The following is a 20,744-nucleotide window of genomic DNA, read 5'->3' as shown; positions in this document are numbered from 1 at the left end:
ATCAATTAAATTTTCTAAAAAAGAGAAAAATCAATGAACGCCAAAGCTGGTTATTTGAAAGGATCAGTAAAATTGATTAACAACCCCTGGCAAGACAGATCAAGATAAAAAGAGAAGACACAGATCACCAATTCAGGAATGGAAGTGAGGGGATATCACTCCAAATTCTGCAGGAAGTAAAATAATATGGAAATATTATTTGTAGCTCCATGCACATATACTCAACAACTTAGATGAAGGGCACTGATTCCTTAAAGAAGCTCATCGAAGATGAGATATATAACCTGAATACTCCTACAGCTATTGAAGAATTTGAATTCAGAGTTGAAAGCCTTCTGGGAAAAAAAAAAAGCCAAAAAGCCTGTGGTGGCTGCGACCACTGAGGGACTGACACGTGCGTTGCTCAGGCCCGTGTTCCACTATCTCGATGTAACCAACCTGGCCCTCCATTTGAAGGGAGCTATTAATACCCTACCAGCAGTTTTCTGTCATGAAGTTTGTGCTCATTCCTCTAAGCCTGGGTCTGCTGAAATTCTGCCTGTGCTTTCAGACCCAAACCAATGCCTTTCCCGTTCTTCCCCAGGTCCCTTAGTCCAGCAAGCCATGCATGTCCTTGGGCACATTACTCTGGTCCTTGACAGAACTGTCTGTCTCCCCGTGCCCTGTGAAGGCTTTCACTGAAGATCGCTGGACAAATCAGCCACAGCGAAACTCGCTGCAAAAATGCTACTGCAGAGACTGTGTAAGTTTCATGTGAAACCTTATTTTTTATAACTCATGACTAGGAACAAAAAATAATTGGGAAAATATTTACCTCTTCCCTGGGAACACCTGGCTTACCATACTCATGAGACCAGAGAGCTGACCATGTTTGGCTTTTTGTCCCATCAGCCAGGAAGCCCAGAAACAGTTTTCAGGTGACTCTGTCCAATGTTTATGGTTTTTCCCCTTTGTTCTTGATCTTCTACTTGTATTCAGGCTTTATTATTTTGTGGCTTGTGTGTTTTCATTGTAAAGCCACCTCAAATCCTCATGGGCCTTGCTCATGGCAGGAGCTTAATAAATACCTGAATAAACGAGCCTCTGTGAAATGCATGTGCTCCTCAGAGCACCACACCATAAGGGAATTACTTCTCAGATGGTCGCTGTCAACTGGTGAACCAAGAAAGCACTGAGCACCTATGGGGACAGATGTGGCCTCTCCTCTGAGCTGCTGTCACGGGATCCAGGCGCATCCATCTTGCTTATAACTGTCCTCACTCGTGGAGAACCCACAGAAGGAAAGAGAATTGCTTATCCCGGGCTGTAATGACACGTTGAGGTTTATGGGTTTCCTCTAAATAGGGTTGAATCCTACCTCAGAGGCCCACAGGGCTTCTGCCTGGAGCTTGGGAAAAAAATAGAACCTTTTCCTTTCCCAAGGAAGAGAAGAAGATCCACAAAGCCCTTCAGAATCCTCTTTCTTATCTGAAAACCACAACCTGGTGTCATGGGAATCTGCCAGCCTGGTTTATGGCAATGTCTAAGTTCAAGTTTCATTAATGCTAACACGGTTTAATAGATGCCTTGTTTACTTCTTGGCTCAAGAGGCTTCCTTTGCTCCCTACCCTGACATCACTGTCGTCAACACGATCTCAGCTTCTCATGCCACATACATGTATCAAATCCCTGTGCAAATCATAGAAATCTTAACTATATACCCTATTTCTAGTCGCTCAATAGTGCTAACTCTAACAAGAGTTCAGGGTTTGTGTTTCCTCAACTAAGAGATCAGGAAAGTTGACACACCTCAAAATTGTGTCTCACCATGTCCTCAGGACATTGGTCCTGCTGCTCCCCAAACAAACCCCTGCTGAATCTAGACAGAGCTTCCTCCTAGAGCCTGAGGAAGGCTCCTCATTCAGCTCTCCCTCTGTGCCTTTGCCTGCCTCATTTCCCCTGCCTGGAATGTTCTTCTCCCTGTCGGATAACTCAGTGCAAAGCTCTCGGGCCTCACTTGTCTATCCACCACGACCTCTCTTCTCTGCATCCTTGTTTGTGACTTCACCATAATTGCCTTGAATGGTCATTTGACTATTTTGAGGTTCTGGAGGGCAGGGATCTAGCTGCTCTTTCCTTCATTTCCCGTGTCCTCAGCTGCCAACAGTGCGAGTCACAGAGGTGGCAGTCAGTAAACGCCAGTTGAGTGTCTGACAAGCACCCAGTGCCAGGATTTAAAATACACAGTTACTACTTACTAGTCTTTAACCACCAAAGGAAGGCCCTGGGCCTGAGTGCCAAGCTAGCTTGGTGCAGAGTGATGACCGGGGGTTGGGGCTACCGCCAGACCACAGACCTCCTCAAGTTTCTAAGAGTCCTCTTGCACGCCCCTACCCCAGCAGCACAGCTCACACGGAGGGGCAGCAGACATTAAGGGTGTAAGGGCCTACTTAGCCAGAGGGAGCCATTTTGTGTTTATGCAGTGAACTTAGATTGACCCTGCACCTCCCAGAGGTTCAACTTACTTGCAAAGCCCAGATACAAGGGTGGGTCAGGCCAGGTGGAGACATTCAATCAGTGGGGCATGCATATATCTACTAAGGTAAATTGAAATTCAATTGGCCACCTGTGTGTGACCTAATATGACTGTGCAGTTTATTCTGTGTGTTGCTGATGTAGCATGACTGTGCAGGTTTTTTTGAGTGTTGCAATCTCATTGGCCACTTGTGTATAGCCAGGCTCAACCACCTCTATAAAAGTTAGTCTGTGAGGCTGGGAGGGGTCGCCTCTTTGTAAGAGACATCCCCGACCCGTTGGTTTGGCGCCAACTGGTTGGTTTGATTCTCGATGCTTGGTGCAAAATAAAGCTTTGCTTGACCTTCGCTTTGTTTCAGTCTCGCTCCTTTGATTACGGACCCTAACAAAGGGCATTCTTCCCAGCTGCCTCTGGGTACGGGTGAAGGCTTATGGGTTTTACCTGATCTGCATCCCTTTTCTGCAGGAGCACATGTCTTTGCGCAGGAAGAGGCTGTTCAGGGTGACGGCCCCGATCAAGAAGAAGAGCTGCTTCACAGCCTGCCTCACCAGCTCAGGGTCCAGGCCATTCTGGCACATGGTGCTGTAGAAGTAGCTCAGCTGCTGCAGGACGGAGGTCATCGTGTAGGCGTCGGTGTCATCTATGCTGGAGGACCGCTTCCGGAAGCCGGTGGGCTTCAGGCCGGAAATGCCCTGCAGGCTCTCGTATTCCAGCATGCCCTGCACTAGAGAGAACACAAGCATGTCTCGCTCACACAGTGGGCACGACCAGAGAATGTTTTCCATGGCTCTCCTGGGTCTGTTCCAGGAGGTGGCACATTTTCTGCAGGAGTTAGCAGTGGACACAGCTGTGATAGGGGAAGCGAGAAGATCAAGGACTGGGGAGCCCCAGAGGGAGGAGGTGCATGGCTCTTTACAACAGCTTGGAGTCCTTCTTCTTTCAACTTCACAGGAGAGGGAGCAGGTTAACATGATAACTGATGGTCTGGAACCATTTAAAGTCAGTATTTAAATTTCAGAAAACTGAAGAAAGTATACAAGAATTTGAGTGGGACTTTAGGATTTCAAAAATGCTTAGTGATGACCTAGGATTAGCTACATAAGTAGTAGCAGGTCTCCCTAGTCTTATCCTTCAGGGTGAATCACCATTACAGGCAGGAAACTAAGAACTATGTACTTTTTAAAAAAGATTTTTAAAATTTATTTGACAGAGAGATCACAAGCAGGCAGAGAGGCAGACAGAGAGGGAGAAGCAGGCTCCCCACTGAGCAGAGAGCCCGACGTGGGGCTCGATCCCAGGACCCTGAGATCATGACCTGAGCCAAAGGCAGTGGCTTAACCCACTGAGCCACCCAGGCGCCCTAAGAACTATGTACTTTTATATAGGTCATCATTTCAAGAAATTAAAAAGAATTAAAAAGTAGACATTTACATAATTAAATTTTTCTGGGTTTAAAATTATATTCTTTGTCATTGCATAGCTTATACTGGATTTATTTCATTATTTTATTTTTTAAAAAGATTTTATTTCTATATTACAGAGAGAGATAGTGAAAGAAGGAACACAAGCAAGGGAGAGCCAAAGAGGGAGAAGCAGGCTCCCTGCTGAGTGGAGAGCCCGACACAGGGCTCGATCCCAGGACCCTGGGATCATGACCTGAGCCAAAGGCAGAGGCTTAACAACTGAGCCATCCAGGCAGCCCTGGATTTCTTTTTTTAAGGTCTCAGGGTGACCATAAATATTTTTTGGTCATTGATTCTTTTCTTACCTATTATTGGTTGAATGCTGTTTTCCATTACAACAATGAACTGATGATAGATTCGTATTGCCACATCACTAAGAATCTGTCTGTATTCTGAGAGGTCAAAATTGTTCAAGCAATTCTTATTCTGATGTGGACTATTAAGCTTCATGAATTCCTGAAAGTAATGTGAGCATATAAATATTAGAATGATACAGACATGTAGGAAATTAAATCACTACCTCTATTAGGGACAGTCCAATAAGCGTCTATACTTTAAAACCCAGCGTCTGATTGTATGAAATGAGCTCTGCATGTCTGTGGTGCCGCTTACTCTCTATAACTGTCGCCATATTGCCTCCTCACCCTACAAATAGGCACCCCCACCCCCTGCCCTGCACCTATACCATACAGTGCAGAACAAATCCCATGGAAGCTCATCAAAAAAGACGGCAAAGCCACAAAGGAAACACACACCTGTAAGAGGCCAGGAGATGCAATACAAGAGATTGATGACTTAATTATTATAGAGCACAGATCAACCTGAAATATTTTAAAATGTGTGTTATGGACTAAATATTTATGATGTCAGAGCCCTCTCCTCCAGTGTGGCTGTATTTGAAGATGGAGCATGTGACCAGGTTATTCAGATCAAATGAGGTCCTTAGTATGAGGCCCTAATCTGATAGGATTAGTATCCCTTTAAGAAGAGACACTAGGGGGCACCTGGGTGGCTCAGTCAGTTAAGCATCTGCCTTAGGCTAGGGTCATGATCCCAGGTTTCCAGGATCCCTATGGGATGGGGGGTCCCTGCTCAGCAAGGAGCCTGCTTCTCTCTCTCCAGCTCCCCTGTGCTTGTGTTCCCTCTCTCACTGTCTTTGTCATAAATAAATAAAATCTTAAAAAAAAATAAAAGAAGAAGAAAAGACACTAGAAAGCTCAGTCTGTCTTCTTCCACACCATGTGCCCTGAGGAGAGGCTGTGGGAGGGCGCAGCAGAGAGAGGAAGCCATCCACACGCCAGAACAGAGCTCTCAGCAGGAACTAGCCATGCTGGTAGGCTGGTTGAGGGTCAGACTTTGGGCCCCTAGAACTGTGAGAAAGTACATTTCTATGGTTTAAAAGCCTTCTAGTCTGTGGTATTTTGTGATAACAGCCCAACCAGATTAATATGATATATCCAACATGTTCAAAGAGGTAAAAGAAAAAGAAAGCATTAAGAAGAGGATATAATGATAAGAGGCAGAGGTGAAAAAGAACCATTGAAATAGAAATGAAAATATGGCAGTTAAAAAAAAGAAACATTCAAACAGGGATAAGAATGCTGTATACATGGCAGAGGGGGCAAAGAAAGGGTCAAAAGATAAATGGTGTCGAATAATATCCTCTTTCATTAATGTCTCACACATGCCAGTTTGTCTTAAATGGACTGGGCTGTGCCCCCAGCTCCTTTTGTTATTCATTTTAGTCAGAGATTGGATTATATTTACTTACTTTTCTTCTTGTTCTATAGTACTAGTAGAGTTACTTTTATATTTTATTTTACTTTTCCTTCATTGGGACAATTAATTATCCACCCAGAAGAAGGTATGAGGTAATTATCTCACACATCATGGGATAAATAATCACACCAGTTCTGGATAGATAAAAGCATAACTGTGAGCTCTAAATTTGAATTATAGAAGTTTAGAAGAAAGTAAGAGAAGTTCATGGTCTCGGGCAGGGAAGAATTTCCTGAAGACACTAAAACACATATCATAAAAGAATAGGATTGGTATACCAAAATTCAGAAATTGTGTACAATGGACTCCATAAAAAAAATTATAAGACAAACCATGGTTTATTCATGATATGTAAAGATCTCCTACAAATCAGTCAGAAAAAAAATTGTCTCTAAAGAAAATGGAGACTGATGTCAGTAGACAATTTAAACAGAAACCCAAATGACCAATGAGCACATGGAGTGACTCCTTTTTTTTTTAAAGATTTTATTTACTTATTTGACAGACAGAGCTCACAATTAGGCAGAGAGGCAGACAGAGAGAGAGAGAGGAGGAAGCAACTTCCTGCTGAGCAGAGAGCCCGACACAGGGCTCGATCCCAGGACCCCAGGATCATGACCCGAGCCAAAGGCTGAGGCTTTAACCCACTGAGCCACCCAGGCACCCCTCTCTCTCTTTTTTTTTTTTAAGAAAAGATTTATTTTATTAAAATATTTATTTTACTTATTTTAGAGAACATGGGAGTAGGGAAAAGGGCAGGAGAGAGAAAGAAAATCTCCAACAGACTCCCAGTTGAGCAGGGAGCCCTACGTGGGCTTCATCTCTTAACTCTGAGATCATGACCTGAGTGGAAACCAAGAGTCAGACACTCAACAACTGAGCTACCCAGGTGCCCCTCCATGGAGTGAGTCCTCACCTCACTAGTGATCAAGTAATTGCAAATTAAGTCAACAAGGTATTATTTTATACCAATGAGATTGGTAAATAATTAAAATGCCTGTCAATATCAAGTGTTGGTGAAGGGATGACACTGGAAACTTCATACACAGCTGGTGGGACCATTAATGGTACAAACATCTGAGAGAGCAGTGAAAACCCTGAAAACTACCTTATTATTTTAGGTCAGTGACATTTTAGTCTGTGAACACTTGAAGGTGGAGAATTCCTTTCTGTTGGGAGCAGAGCTGGAATGGCAAAGAATGTACATACAGATTGTGGAGGAATGATCAGAATCCTGAAGAGAAAAGAGCTCCAAAGAAACATAACAGTCATGTTAGTCTAAAGATTGGATTTTAGAGTCATGATACTGAAAACTTCAGAATGTCACAACCAGAAACAAACTTAAAAATCATCTTACTTTATTATTATTATGATGTTTTTATTAATTATTATTATTTTAAAGATTTTATTTATTTGAGAGAAGGGGGAGGGGCAGAGGAGAGGGAGAAGCAGACTCCCTGCTGAACAGGGCTCATTCCAGGATTGAGGGATGGTGACCTAAGCCGAAAGCTTATCTGACTGAACTACCCAGGGACCCTGACCTCATTAATTTAAAACTCAAGGAAAACTGAGACCCAGTATCATGCCCAAGGTCCAGGCCTCTTGCTAAGTCTTTCTGACTGTGACTTCTGTCTGACCAGTGATGTGAAGTTGGCCTCCTGGTTGAGAAGGAGACTGGGAAGCCATCTGGAGCAGAGGCTACCCCTGGAGCTGGGGATGTCCCCAATTGCTGTGGTGAGCTCTTGCTCATGAGGAAGTTAGAGACCAGCAGTCTGCACAGAACACAGAACAGGCAAGTGTCCCTACCTCTTCTCCACTGTACTGCTTCAGGCAGTTGAGGAAATGACACGTATTGGAAAGCCAAAAAGACAGCATCTCAAAATCGTTTACATGTTCCTTAAAAACAAAAACAAACAAACAAACAAACAAACAAACCAAGAAAGACAAAGTTGGATCTGGTGACTCCTGGTGCCTTTGAGCCAAGATCACATGAATCTTACCAATTTGGTCAATTCATGGCTTTTGATCAGAATGAATTCTTCTTTTATTCACCATAGACTTTACTCAATTTATACTATAATGATAAGCTTTTATGTTTATTTAGCAGGTTCTGGTTTGCAAAGTATTTCTGATGATGAAACTTCCTGGTAAAGTTAAGTCTGGATCCTCGCTTTCCAGAGCTCACGTTCTGACTGGGAAGAACGTTGTTCATAACATCACATACGCAAGACATAATTAAATGGGTGCTGAGCTCCTGCACAGTGGTCCTAGACTAGACTCCAAACGCTCAGGATGCAAGGATGCTGGTGAAAAGAGGGCAGCTGAGAAAGTCTCCTACGAGCGGGGAAAATGCTGTCCTTGAAGGAAAGGGCTGGAGGGACAAGAGCTCAGAATTGAGGACTCTGCTGGGGAGAGTAGCTCTGCTTGTGGGGCAGCGGGAAGAGGCACAGAGAAGGTTAAGAGGTACCGTGGTCAGAGGTAAGCAGAAAACTGGGAAAGTCCCGGGATTTGAAGGACAAAGTAGGAGTGTTTCAGAGAGGAGGGCCTAGTGGTTCCATCCACGGGAGGAGGATAAAAAAAGAAGGGAAAACCATTGGATTTAGCAAGAGGAATCATTGGTGATCTTTCTGTGGAGTGACAGGAACAGAAGCCAGACTGCCAGAACCAGGGGAGCCTGCTAGTTGTGAGCACCTCGGCAGTCGGGGCGGGGGTGGATGGAAAAGCATAGAGACTGTGGGGTATGTGGGCAGGTCCTGGCCACACAAAGGCAGAGGCCAGGGAGTCACTGGGGAAACGGAGACAGGAGATGCTGGTGAGAAAGGATTTATACTCCTCATGCCTGCATTTTTTAGTTTCTAAATATTTAAATATTCCAGAGCAGCAAAATGAGGCAAATACTGTGTGCCTATAGCCTAGAAATGCACATGTGCCCTAAAACCCATGGGTGCCCCTTCCAAGAGCCCTCTGGTGGCTCTCGTGAATATAGTGACCAGGAAGCACTCAACAACAGACAAGTGTTAATTCTCTACTCCTAACTCCTGCTGAATGAGAATCCTCACAGCAGGGGACTCTCACCTCCTGAGCAGGTAGTGGTGATGGGGCTGGTGATTACCAGGTTGTAGCCTTGGAGGTAAGGCCTTGAGGTCTATGTGCTAATCTTTAGCCTTGGGGATCCCTGATGGAGCTTGTCTTTTCCAGACAGCTTGGCTTCTTTCCTTGGGTGGGCCTCGGGCTTGCCTGAGGAGTCCCGTGGCTCACCAAAGACGAGAGGTGAAGGACGGCCCAAGGATGAATCCTTAAGATGTTCTTAAAGTAACCAAAATACCAAGGGCTAATGTCAAAGGCAGTTCCTACCTTAACCACCTGCTTGATGCCATTGATGGTGCTGTTCATGAGGGACTTGACCATACCGGCATCATTCCGAGAGTCCGCGTAGCGCACACACATGAACAAGATGTGAGCCGGCAGCCCTGGGATCATGTTCACCACCACGCCACGGGGCTTCAAGTCTGGAACAGAGAGAGCTGATGAGGACTATGGCTGACAGCCAGCTCTCCCCATCAGCTCTCCCCATACGGCCCAGGCCTTGTTTGCTTTTCTGTACTGGATACAGTGCCTGAATGCATGAGGAATTCAGTCTGGCAAAAATATACAGGTACCACCTGTTCCTCTTACTTCTCATTTGCCAAGTACTTTCTGTTTTTTAAAAGGCTGAAATTCAGACAGAATTTGTGCTTCTCCCTGGCCTGGAGACCCTAGACTTCAGACCTCCAATATAACGGAGGAGACCCACGCCCGTGCCCCCGACTCCAGCCTCTAATGAGGAGGTGGGATATGATCTCAGTGACCACATGCACCCCTTGAATCGGGAAAATAGACACACAATAATCCTGCAGAGAAGGCCTTGCTGGCCTTGAGCAGAAGAGAATGGCAGGGGGAGAGAGGGGGGAGTAAAGGGATGAGAGAAATTTTATAGAATGAACTCAGGTAAGCAAACAAGAACCTTCCCATGGCTGCATTAAGACAGGGAACCAAGAGGCCCTATAGCTGTGCACCTGTGAGGGTAGAAAGGAAAGGGTCCTGGGGCTCATGTGCTCTCTGCGGGGATGGGGGTGTCACTTAGAAGAGGAAGTTAGGCTACACATCAGTTTTCTACTTTAAGATCTTGAGATCAGCTGATAGAAAGAAAGTCAGTTTTCTCCCTCCCACTGGAAAACCATGTGGTTTTCATGGTGAAGACAGTCTATTAAGATTGGTTATAAGACCACCAGCCCTTGAGTATGTATGCTGGCATATTCCTGTAACAGAGGTGGGCTGGGAAGCCTGTATCACATTGCCTACAAATAAAATTCTCAGTGGAAATCAAAAGGAACAGGGAGCCACATTACTTTCCCCATAGCTCCTGTACTAAGACTTTCTATCTGGATACTATGATTAGACTTTGGAAGGAGTAAGGGCAGCACTTCTTCTTCTTCTTCTTCTTTCTTTCTTTATTTATTTTTTGACAGGGAGAGATCACAAGTAGGCAGAGAGGCAGGCGGGGGTGGGGTGGGGAAAAGCAGGCTCCCTGCCAAGCAGAGAGCCCGATGTGGGACTCGATCCCAGGACCCTGAGATCATGACCTGAGCCAAAGGCAGAGGCTTAACCCACTGAACCACCCAGGTGCCAGTGTGGGCAATTCTGGCTCCCTTGGGATGTTTGGCAATGTCTGGAGATGTTTTCATTGTCATGATTAGGGGTTGTTACTGGTTTCCAGAGGGTAGGAATCAAGGATGCTACTTAATATCCTATAGTGCACAGCCCCCCACAACGACCAATTATCTGGTTGCCAGTGTGGAGGTTGAAAAACCCTGGGCTAGGAGAAGCAGCGGCCCCCACCCAGGATGGGAGCAATGAGTGAAGGAGTGGACGTTCAGAGTTCCAGGTCTCACTACCAAGAATGAGGTTTTGGATGAGCTTGTCCTCATCTTCCGTCTTGTACTCCAGCATTCCAAGGTACTCCCTGGGTCCTGAGGACAAGTGGCCATCATTGCCTATAGGCAGAGGCAATCAATCAGTTAAATTCACAGAAACAGCTTCTACTGGCTTTATATATAGCCTACTCTGTCTCTCTCCACCCCATTCTGACTGGCTGGCACATGAACACGTGTGGCTTTCAGATAAATGAAACTTGACTAATCCTGAAGAGCTCCTCTGGTAGTGAGTCATGTCTGCGAGTCTATCCATGAGTACTGCTGCTGCTGAGAAGCTGAAGTTATCCTTGAAGAGAGCCTCATGAGAGCCAGCATGAATCCAGCACCATGCAGGTAAGAAAGCCAACCAAAATATTGCTTCTCTCACAGCCACGAAAACAAGATTCATGGAACAGTTGGTGAGCAAAGTACCGAACGTCATGATCCCAAGGGGATCTGTATTGGTTTTCTATGTGCTGTAACAATTTACCACAAAGTTAGTGACTTAAAATACCACAGATTTTCCCAGAAGACTGATATGGACCTCTCCTATAGGACTGAAATCAAAGTGTCAGCAGAGCTGAGTTCTGGAAGCTCTGTGGGAGAATCCGTTTCGTACCTTTTTCAGTTTCTGGAGGCTGTCTATACCCCCCAGCTTATGGTCGTAACACTCTGACCTCTGCTTCTGTCACCACGTCCCCCTCTCTCTCTGCTTCCATTGTCATATCACCTTCTTTCACTCTGGCATTCCTGCCACCCTCTTATAAGGCCTCTTGTGATTGCACTGGGCCCCCTAGATAACCCAGGGTAATCTCCCCATTGCAAGATCCTTAATTTAATCACGTTGGCAAAACCCCTTTTGCCTTGTAAGTAACACAGTCACAGGCCCTGGGCTTTGGGGTGTTGACATCTTTGTGTGTGCCAGAGTCTGCCCTCTGGTCACCAAAGATTCATGTCCGTTCTGAGAGGAGATGTGATGACAGAAACAGAGGTTAGAGAGTCAGAAAGAGTCTGACGATGCTATGCTGTTGAATTTGAAGATGGAGGAAGGGACCCATGAGCCAAGAAATGTGGGTGGCCTCCAAAAGCTGAGAAGGCAAGGGAAAATCTTCTCCCCTAAAGCCTCAAGAAGAAACATAGCCCTGACGACATATTGATTGTAACTCTCTGAAAACCATTTTGGACTTCTAACCTCCAAAACCTTAAGATGATAAATTTGTGTTGTGTTAAGCCGCTAATCTGATGCTGACTTGTTACAGCAGCTGTAGGAAATACAGGGGCTATAAGAACTCTTACAGAAGGGGATGGAACAAATGAAGGAGGCAGTACAGCAGTTAGGCCAAGAAGAAGGAGAAGGGTCTGGTGGGTGGAAAACAAGGTGGTGCAGGTAACAAGTTACCAGAACTTTCTTATTATTGTATGAGACTTTCTCCTGCTAATATAGTAGCCCTGTTTCCTTGGATACTAATCAAGGTAGAATGTCAACAGTCTTACTAAGCAATACAGTTTATGTTAAGAATGGCGTCTGATTGGTACCCTGCATCTAGACCTGGAAGAATAAGAAAGGAAGCAGAACTATCCAATAAGCCCATTATACTCTGGGTATTCTTGAGTGTGCTGACTTGTATCTGGGCATGTTCCTTGCAGGAACTCTGGAAGCAAATGACACCGATGGAGCGTTCAGAAGATGTTGGCTTCCTACCAAGAGTCATGTGGCCGAGCCTAGAAGCAGATGCTACAGCCCATTAGGCCCTCGGGTGACTAGACCTCTGCTGACGACTTGATGGCCCTCAGAGCCAGAGCCCTAGAGCTAAGTTGCTCCTGCATTCTTGACTCTCAGAAACTCTGCGTTGCTGTGTGTGTGTTGTTTAAAATTCCTAAATTTGGGGATAAGTTTGTTGTATGACAATAGATAACTAATACAGGAAGGGAAGCTAATGTACTCCACTTTAGCCCCCTGGAATTGGAGGAGGTAGTAGAAAGGCCAAGGAAGTAGTCTTGGAGGCAAAGAGGGGCTGGGACTCAGGAGCAGAAGTGAGGAGTGAGAGGTGGATTTGGAAATCCTGGTGTTGAGGTGGTAGTTTATTCGTTCTTTCCAACAACAGGGACTTGGGAAGGGCAGACATGGTCCCTGCCCTCATGGGGCAGACTGACATTTATCATTAATGACTGAAGGAGAAAGATCCTCATGTTGGTGGTGGGTATTTTGAGACTGAGGTGAGAGTGGGGTAAATAACAGTGAAGGAGGTCTTCAAAGAAATGAATAGAGAAAAAAGAACAGACAGTTAGAGATACAGCCTTCGCTATCCAGGTTGGGAGGAAGAGGAAGCAATATGGAAGCAGGATCAAGAGAGCAGAAGAGAGAAGTCAGAAAAGTTCAGTGACTCATAAGCAGACGGAAGGTCGTGAGGGCATTCAAAGTGAGAAGTTCAGTCAATGTTCGGGACTCCTGTCTAGCTTCTCAATTCTCTACTTCTTTCTTGTAACAGAAATGGAGGTCTTGATCCTGTATAACTGGGAGAGGAAGAGAATTTCAAAGCAGTTATACTGGAAACTTGTTCACAGTTTCATTTTTACCAGGGAAGAGTTAATAGCAGATGAGATTAGAAGTATTCGTTATGGGTTGTCCCTTACAATTCCATGAGTGGATCTGCAGTTATCTGCAATTATAGCTGATGAGCTATCCTCTGGCCCAAAGGATCGTTCCATTGGCCCATCACTGAGCCCTAAACTGCTCCCTCACAAACTGCCCCATTTGAGAATCGTTCCTTTGACTCTCAAAGACTCTGGACCACTTCAGGAAACAAACAATGCTTGTTGACCTTATCTGAGAGTTCAAAAGGCAGGAAAGGGAATGTTATTTTTCCTACCCTTTTCAATCGTCTTGGTTAGAGTCTTGACTTGATCTTGTAGCTTTTTAATCACTCTGTCCTTCATGTCTAACTCTTCTTCAAGATCCTACAGAAATCAAAAGAAACAAAGACATTTGCTTCAAAGCATTTTAATCTGTGTTTTGGTAACAGCTTCATTAACATACCACCCAATTCAATTTGAAGGACACATCTGGTTGTTTTCTAAAGTTAGCTAGACAACCACCACCATCATCTAATTCTGGAACATTTTTGTCACACCAGAAAGAAACGTGTAACTTGTTCCCCTAGTCCCTTCCAGTCCTTGGCAATCACTGATCTACTTTCTGACTCTGTATTATTTGCCTCTTCTGGACACTTAACATAAGTGGAATCATAAAATGTGTGGCCTTTTGTGTCTGGCTTCTTTCACTTAGCAAATGTGTTCAAGTTTCATCAGTTTCTTTCTTTCTTTCTTTCTTTTTTAAGATTTTATTTATTTATTTGACAGGCAGAGATCACAAGTAGGCAGAGAGGCAGGCAGAGAGAGGGGGGAAGCAGGCTCCTGGCTGAGCAGAGAGCCCGATGCGGGACTCGATCCCACTACCCCGAGACCATGACCTGAGATGAAGACAGAGATTTTAACCCCCTGAGCCACCCAGGTGCCCCAGTTTCATCAGTTTCAAGTATGTATCAGCCCTTCATTCCTTTTAGTGATCATCTCACTATTTATCAAAGAAATGAAAAATTAAAACTAGATGTTATTGTTGCCCCTCAAGTAATAGAGATCTTATGGTCTTGGAGGCTGCCAGGCCAGGAAGGGGCCTGAGCATGTCCGCCTCCTAGGAAAGTGCCCCATCTGCCACTACGGTGCTTCCCAGTCCTGTGGGTTTCACACACCAATCACATCTCCAGAGAATTGCTGGGGACTGACTTAGAGTTGCCTAATTTCATTTTGACCAGGGCATTTATAATTTGATGAAGATTTGAACAATTTAAAACGTTTGCCATGTACCATCTTGATCATTTCATAGAAGAACATTTTGACTTGAAAAACTGTAGGAAGGGCATACCCCCAAAGCAAGCGTGGCCCTTTAATGGGGAAAAGCTTGCTGTAGACTAGAACATCATCATCTCAGATGGGTGCCATCCCTGGGACAGCGCTCATCTCTCCTCTTGTTGTCCCTTTACTCTATTGGACACTTTCCTGGTGTGGCCCATGAAAGTCCCCAAGGTTCCCTAGAAGAAGCCCACAACTCGGAGACCACCTGTGTGCTGAGTTAAGGACACAGAGTGCTCTGACGGAAGCGGCTTTTGGTCTGTAGTTGTTCATCATGTGCTTTAGGTGGCATGTCCCCCCACTTTCAGTGACATCTGCACACAGTCCTTTATCAACAAACTGGGAGAATTCTCACTCTGTTTTCCATAGTTAGACGAGACGCTTCCTGCCGGAATGTACTCCTGACTTCACTCTCAGTTTCAAATCGTTTCTTCAAGTGCTCGCTGGCCTCCTGCATTTCTTGTATCTTACTGATCAGCTTCTCTTTCTCTTTGGTGTGTATTTCATTTTGGGCCTCTAGGGTCCTGAGAAAAAGATAAAGGAAATTTTGGCATCAGTTTTACCGTCATGGAGAAGTCACTTGTCATAGCAAACACTGATTATTTCCAAAGACAGAAAAATACTTGGGCCAATTGATGTGTAAAGTGAGTAGTACCTAAATAGGAAAGTCTTTGAGGTGGGGGTGGGGGTAGGGGTGAAGATCAGGGCTGGCTGGGTGTGGAGCTGCCCACGGTTGCCCCAGTCTCCTTAACTTGATAAGAGATTCCTGCCTCCACTCTGCCAAAGGATGCTGATGGCTGCCCCAGGACACCCACATCCACTCACACCCTTATGACCAAAAGTCCAGTGATTAGGTCCTATGTGAATGGCCTGGGGGCCAGACTCTCAAAAACCCAGGGAGAAGAGAAGTAGAGATCCAAGACTGTCTCGCCACTTTCCTACTATTTGGGATCCTCATTTCACCACCATCCTACCAATAAAGTCACATGACTAAAATCCTCCCTAGGACATAGGGCATCCGTGTACGGCTCTGAAAGGTAAGTGTGTCAGCCTGTTGGCGGCAAAACATTTTCCCCCCCACAAGGCTCCACCTCAGCACCAAGCCCTATAGGGGTCAATTTGCATATCTGGGGGGATTATCCGTAAAGACTCTCTGTCGCATGGATTTCAAGCCTGACCCTGCTCTGAGAAAATCTGTTCTCTCCCACACAATCTTATTTCAGCAGTGTTTTGAACAGACGATCCATGTTCTAAGGGCATAAAAAGTGAAAATTATGTCCCCACTGCTGGGCACCAGCCATCCGGTTACCCTCCCTGGAACAAGCAATGTCTTGATTCCTGTATGTTCTGCCAGGTGTGTTTGTGTGTGTGTGTATTGTGTGGTGTATACATATGTGTTTCTTTCCTTCACATATGAATGGTAATAGATCATCTATCTTAATCAGCACCTTGCGTTTCTGGCTTTATAACATATCTTGGTTTCTCCCACAATTTCAGAAAAGAAAGCATTGCATGAGCATGAGCTCAAAGAGTATACACATTAACACTTACTCTCTTTGTGTTCCTTCTTCTTCTCGATTGCGGTTCAACTGATTAGACAATTCTTCCAGTCTGCCTGTAGTGGGAAGAACTGTCTTTACTTTGGGGTCACGTTTTGATTTACATTGGGTCTTGCTTTGAAACAGTCCTAAGCTGTTTCCTGCTTGAGATTAGGTTTTGTTTGGTCTGAACAATGTTTAAAAATTTTCAAAGCCATTATTCCAAAATTGTGATATTCCACATAAAAATCTGGTTTTCTGGCTTTTCTTTAAAGATGGGATATCAAGCAACACTGGGGCCAGTATTCCCACTTGGCAACAATCAACGGAGCTTGGAAGCCACCGCACCTCTAAATGTCTTGCCCCTTACAGTCCCCTCCACTCAGCCCACTTCTCACATTTATGTCACCTGGCTGGGCCCCTGGAGAACCAGAGTCTGAGATGCTGGGGTACAATGACTTCTCTGTCATTTCCTGGACAAGGAATCCATTTTCTAAAAGCAGTTTCGTGACAGTTTCAGTTACCTTTCATGCTTTCCGTTTGTTCATTCAGGCGGATTTCCAGATCATGCTTCTGTTTCTCCAGTTCTGAAATCTGCTGTTTAAAGTCTGGGATCATCTTTAGAGAAGAATTAGAAATATTTGAATATGAAATGCTTTTGTCTGTGAGCTTCAAAATCTCGGAGCTTCTCGGAAGCAAACTAGACCATGTAGGTGTCTAACCCCAGGGAGCATATGTCGGGTTCGGTTGTATAGGAGGGCCAGCCAAGGCATTAACCTGGTTTGGCATTACAATTTTTTACCTCAAGATCTAGAGAGTCACAAGCAACACCAGCGTGTCTGGAGGGAGTGGCTCTCACACAGCTACACCCGTGATATCACCGAGCTCTCCCGGAGGAGAAGGAAGAACCCTGTCTAGGAGGCCGTGTGGGGGCTCTGCTGTGGTGAGCCAGTCTCTTCAGCCCCGGCCCAGAAAGGTCATATCCTCATCTAGGAACATGAAAATCATCTCAAAGAGGTCCGCCTGCGCCCTGTGATTTCTAGGTGGGGTGCCGCTCTGTTAGTGGAGGTCTGGAATGATCTAGTATGTTTCATGATCCTCTGTCCTTGTCTGTCTGTGTATTTCTATAAATGTCACTCACATCCACCCTCGGTCAGGTAAATAGCTTTTCTGTCATCCAAGTGTATGAAAACACGTGTGCCTCTGAAGTACATGTGAAGAATACTGGTTTGTGCATTTGGATGCCTGTTTCTGCAATGTTCCTCAGTAAAGGTTCATCCAAAGAATAAACAAAGACATGAAGGCCCTTAACCACTGCTGCACACATCTGCTATGCCTAGAGCCACATCTCATTTGTGACACAGCCCGGAGATGTCCTAATACTCTCAGGTTAGGCAGAAGAGAAGGAAATGGTAAGAAAGCTGAGACAGGGTAACCTTAGAGGTGGGTTCTTAGGAAAGCATGGTATCCTGGAAGGTGGCAGAACAAAGAGCAAGGAGGAAGACGGACTGATTAACATCACCTAATGTTGCTGAGAGATAAGATGGGGGTGAAAAGGAACACATTGGGCTCAGCCGTGTGCAGGCAGACTTGGTCAGTGGTTGGGGCTTAGGACAGAATGGCATGGCTGTGGGGGAGTTGGGAGGTGAGTGCAAAAATCCATTAGGTGACCACTGAGAAGCCTGGCCAGCTCCCCACAGAGAAATGGGGTGGTGGCTACAGATGATGTGGGGTTAAGAAAGGGATATTCTTTGAGTCAGGAGATTCCTCCAGGATTTCTCCAAGGCTGAGGCATGGATGAGACAAACACTGGGGTGGGGTGGGGGCAGGGAACAGGTGTCATGGAAGAGAGAAGTCCTTGAGAAAATGAGATGAGAAGCACAAGCAGAGGGACAGACCTGAACACATGCCCCACTCCAGAGTCATTCCTCTACCTTAGCGTTTTTTGTAACTTTCCAAGAGGTTAGGGCTAGACTTAAAAAACACAGATTTACAAAATACAGGTGTACACCACAGAATTGGGACCCATCCCCTGGTAAATAAATCCACTCTCAAATCAAAGTGCTCTCCAGCCCAGGGTAACTTGATAGTTGTATCTTTGGACCCAGCTATTTCACTTCTAGAAAACATAATTCTGATCCATCGTTTACTACCAAGAAACTGAATTTTATCCCACTGTTAAATGACATCTCTAGAGTAATGGCCACCCCCGGGGCCCATGGCTAAGCCTGTACCATGTTCTCCGATGTTAGCCTGGTGACTTCATGACGGATACTTTCATTGATGTCAGTCTCTTCTCTAAATAATTTCTGCAGGTGGTTGATCTCTTGACTTAGGTGCACCACTTTGAAGTTCAAAGCTTCGATCTCCTTTTCATAGGAGTCCTTCTGGGACTGGAAATGGCTCTCCAACACGCTGTCGGAGGAGGGGGGCAAGAAGTGAACCACATGGTCCTTGTTCTGCTGGTCTGCTGACTGTGAGCATGGACATGCGCAGCAGTTAGGAAAATTCACAGTGAGCGCTATGTTAAGGACGCAAAGTTTATGTGTACACACATAGTGACAGGTTACGGAATTTGGTATGGAGAATTATAAAATCCTTCTAGCCAGTTAGGAAGCATTATGTGGCATTAATATGCAGCTAATGGTAAAAAAATTTTAGACATTATTAAAATTACATGTTATTAGTTTAAGAATATGTTTGGTATGCAACTATAGTAAATATTCATTAAGTATACATGTGTCAGACTCAGAATGTACAGCACCAACAGTGAACCCTGACGTAAACTACTGACTCAGGGTGATAATGACGGATCAATGTAAGTTCATCAAGTTTAACAAACGTACCACTCTGGTGGGGGTTACCAACACTGGTGTTGTTGGGGAGGGGAGGGAAATCTCTGAGAAATCTCTATACTTTCTGCTAAACTTTGCCATGGACCTGAAATTGCTTTAAAAGATAAAGTTTGCAGGGCACCTGGGTGGTTCAGTGAGTTAAAACCTCTGCCTTCAGCTCAGGTCATGATCTCAGGGTCCTGGGATTGAGCTCCACATTGGGCTCCCTGCTCAGCAGGGAGCGTGCTCCCCCCCCACCCCCCATCTCTGCTTGGCTCTCTGTCTACTTGTGATCTTTGTCTATCAAAAAAATAAAAAATAAATAAATAAATAAAAGATAAAGTTTGCAAATAAAAGATTACAGCAAATTTCTTAAATTTAAACATAGTTATATCTGTATGGCAACACTGGCTACCTTATTTGATATCATCTGTTTTCCCTGTACAGATTATAGGTTTTACGACTCAGGAGTTTATCCTATAAAAAGATTTTTTTTATTATTAAGCTCATTACTTAATTCTTGAAATACTTCCAGTGATTATTAGATCATTCCACTACTCCACTCCAAATTTCTTTTGTGTCAAATCTATGGAAGGTAAACTTTTGACTTTCATTATTTATTATCTCTGAAAATCAAAAAGAACTCCAGGAGAGTTTCTTACTGTGTTGCTTTCTTTAGTCCTTCATAAGCAAACCAAAGTTCTCCATCCTCATTTAAATGTTCCAAATCTTCCAACGAGAGCCTGGAATTTAAGGGGAGTAAGAAAAGCAATCATCTCACTCATGTGCAAAATGATTCTAAAGGTTTGGTAATGCAAAAATGATTACCTGCTTCTAACATCTTCAATGTCGTAACTTTCAAGAAGTTGTTTGGTGATCTCGGACATCTTTTCTGAGAGGAAAAGGCAGAGCTGGTATAAATGACATTTCTGCATGATTTCTCTTCTCCCATTCCCTTTTTTGGTCCTACTTTTCTAGATTTCACACAGCTAACCATACCATCAGCTAACTTAGCAGCTGTTCAACCAATCAACTAACCAACCTACCAGCTATGACATCAACCAGCTATTCAACTTGCCACTTGTCCAACCAACCAGCAAACCAACTGGGCTCATCATACCAAAGGATACATTTCCTTAGCGGTCATGCCCGTGGTAAACTGGGTCTGCGCCCGTAGACTCAGTGACTCTTATTTTTCTTACCTCTCATTTCCCGTTTCTGTGACTGCACGTGTTTCTCCACATCTATCTTCTGTGTTTGAAGTAGCTCTATCTCCTTTTCAAACTCAGAGATTGTCTGTATCATGGCAGTGACGGTACCGGGTAAAGAAGAAGTAGATATTATGGCTTATACCAGACAAAGAGAATACGAACACGGTATCGTGCATCTACCCAAGACAGCCTCACCCAGCTAGCATCTTGTTAAATCATCACTGCCCACACATTGTGGCCTTGAAGTATGTTTCACTGCTCAAAATGTGGCTACTTATTCCCAGATGTAGTCAGTTGTAGCAATAGAATTGGTTTTCTTACTACATAAATGGAAAAATAGCTTCTTACTTCAAGGTTGGGCTGGGCTGGCCTGGGGAGGAAGGGGGCCCAAGAGGAGTAAAACCTAAGGGGCTAAATTCTCTTTCACTGGTACGATGAACTCTTGGGGCAGAGCCAAGGATACCTGGGAGACTGGGAGTTGGCCGAGGAGGAGCAGAGGTTGTGGGGAAGAGGCTGTATTCTGTCTTTATTACGTTGTGAGGC

The 20,744-nt window shown here is 44.8% G+C and overlaps 1 protein-coding gene across 1 annotated transcript in view; it reads right to left on the bottom strand.

The window, feature by feature from the left end:
- MYO5C (myosin VC) overlaps window positions 1-20,744 on the bottom strand; it is an 89,319-nt gene that overhangs the window by 10,156 nt on the left and 58,419 nt on the right. Inside the window, exons 26-38 of the mRNA XM_082734716.1 lie at window positions 20,193-20,286; window positions 19,819-19,882; window positions 19,653-19,733; window positions 18,391-18,571; window positions 16,681-16,774; window positions 16,170-16,233; window positions 14,974-15,142; window positions 13,580-13,667; window positions 10,692-10,790; window positions 9,112-9,266; window positions 7,564-7,653; window positions 4,284-4,434; window positions 2,957-3,239 (exon numbers count right to left, since the gene is read on the bottom strand). Of these exons, the coding sequence (XP_082590842.1) occupies window positions 2,957-3,239; window positions 4,284-4,434; window positions 7,564-7,653; window positions 9,112-9,266; window positions 10,692-10,790; window positions 13,580-13,667; window positions 14,974-15,142; window positions 16,170-16,233; window positions 16,681-16,774; window positions 18,391-18,571; window positions 19,653-19,733; window positions 19,819-19,882; window positions 20,193-20,286 (1,613 nt within the window). The remainder of the gene's footprint in view (window positions 1-2,956; window positions 3,240-4,283; window positions 4,435-7,563; window positions 7,654-9,111; window positions 9,267-10,691; window positions 10,791-13,579; window positions 13,668-14,973; window positions 15,143-16,169; window positions 16,234-16,680; window positions 16,775-18,390; window positions 18,572-19,652; window positions 19,734-19,818; window positions 19,883-20,192; window positions 20,287-20,744) is intronic.

Source organism: Mustela nivalis (genome assembly GCF_964662115.1).
Source record: "Mustela nivalis genome assembly, chromosome: 6".
Taxonomy (NCBI): Eukaryota; Metazoa; Chordata; class Mammalia; order Carnivora; family Mustelidae; genus Mustela; species Mustela nivalis.
The sequence above is the reverse complement of the archived record's forward strand: the minus strand, read 5'-3'. Positions and strand labels throughout refer to the sequence as shown.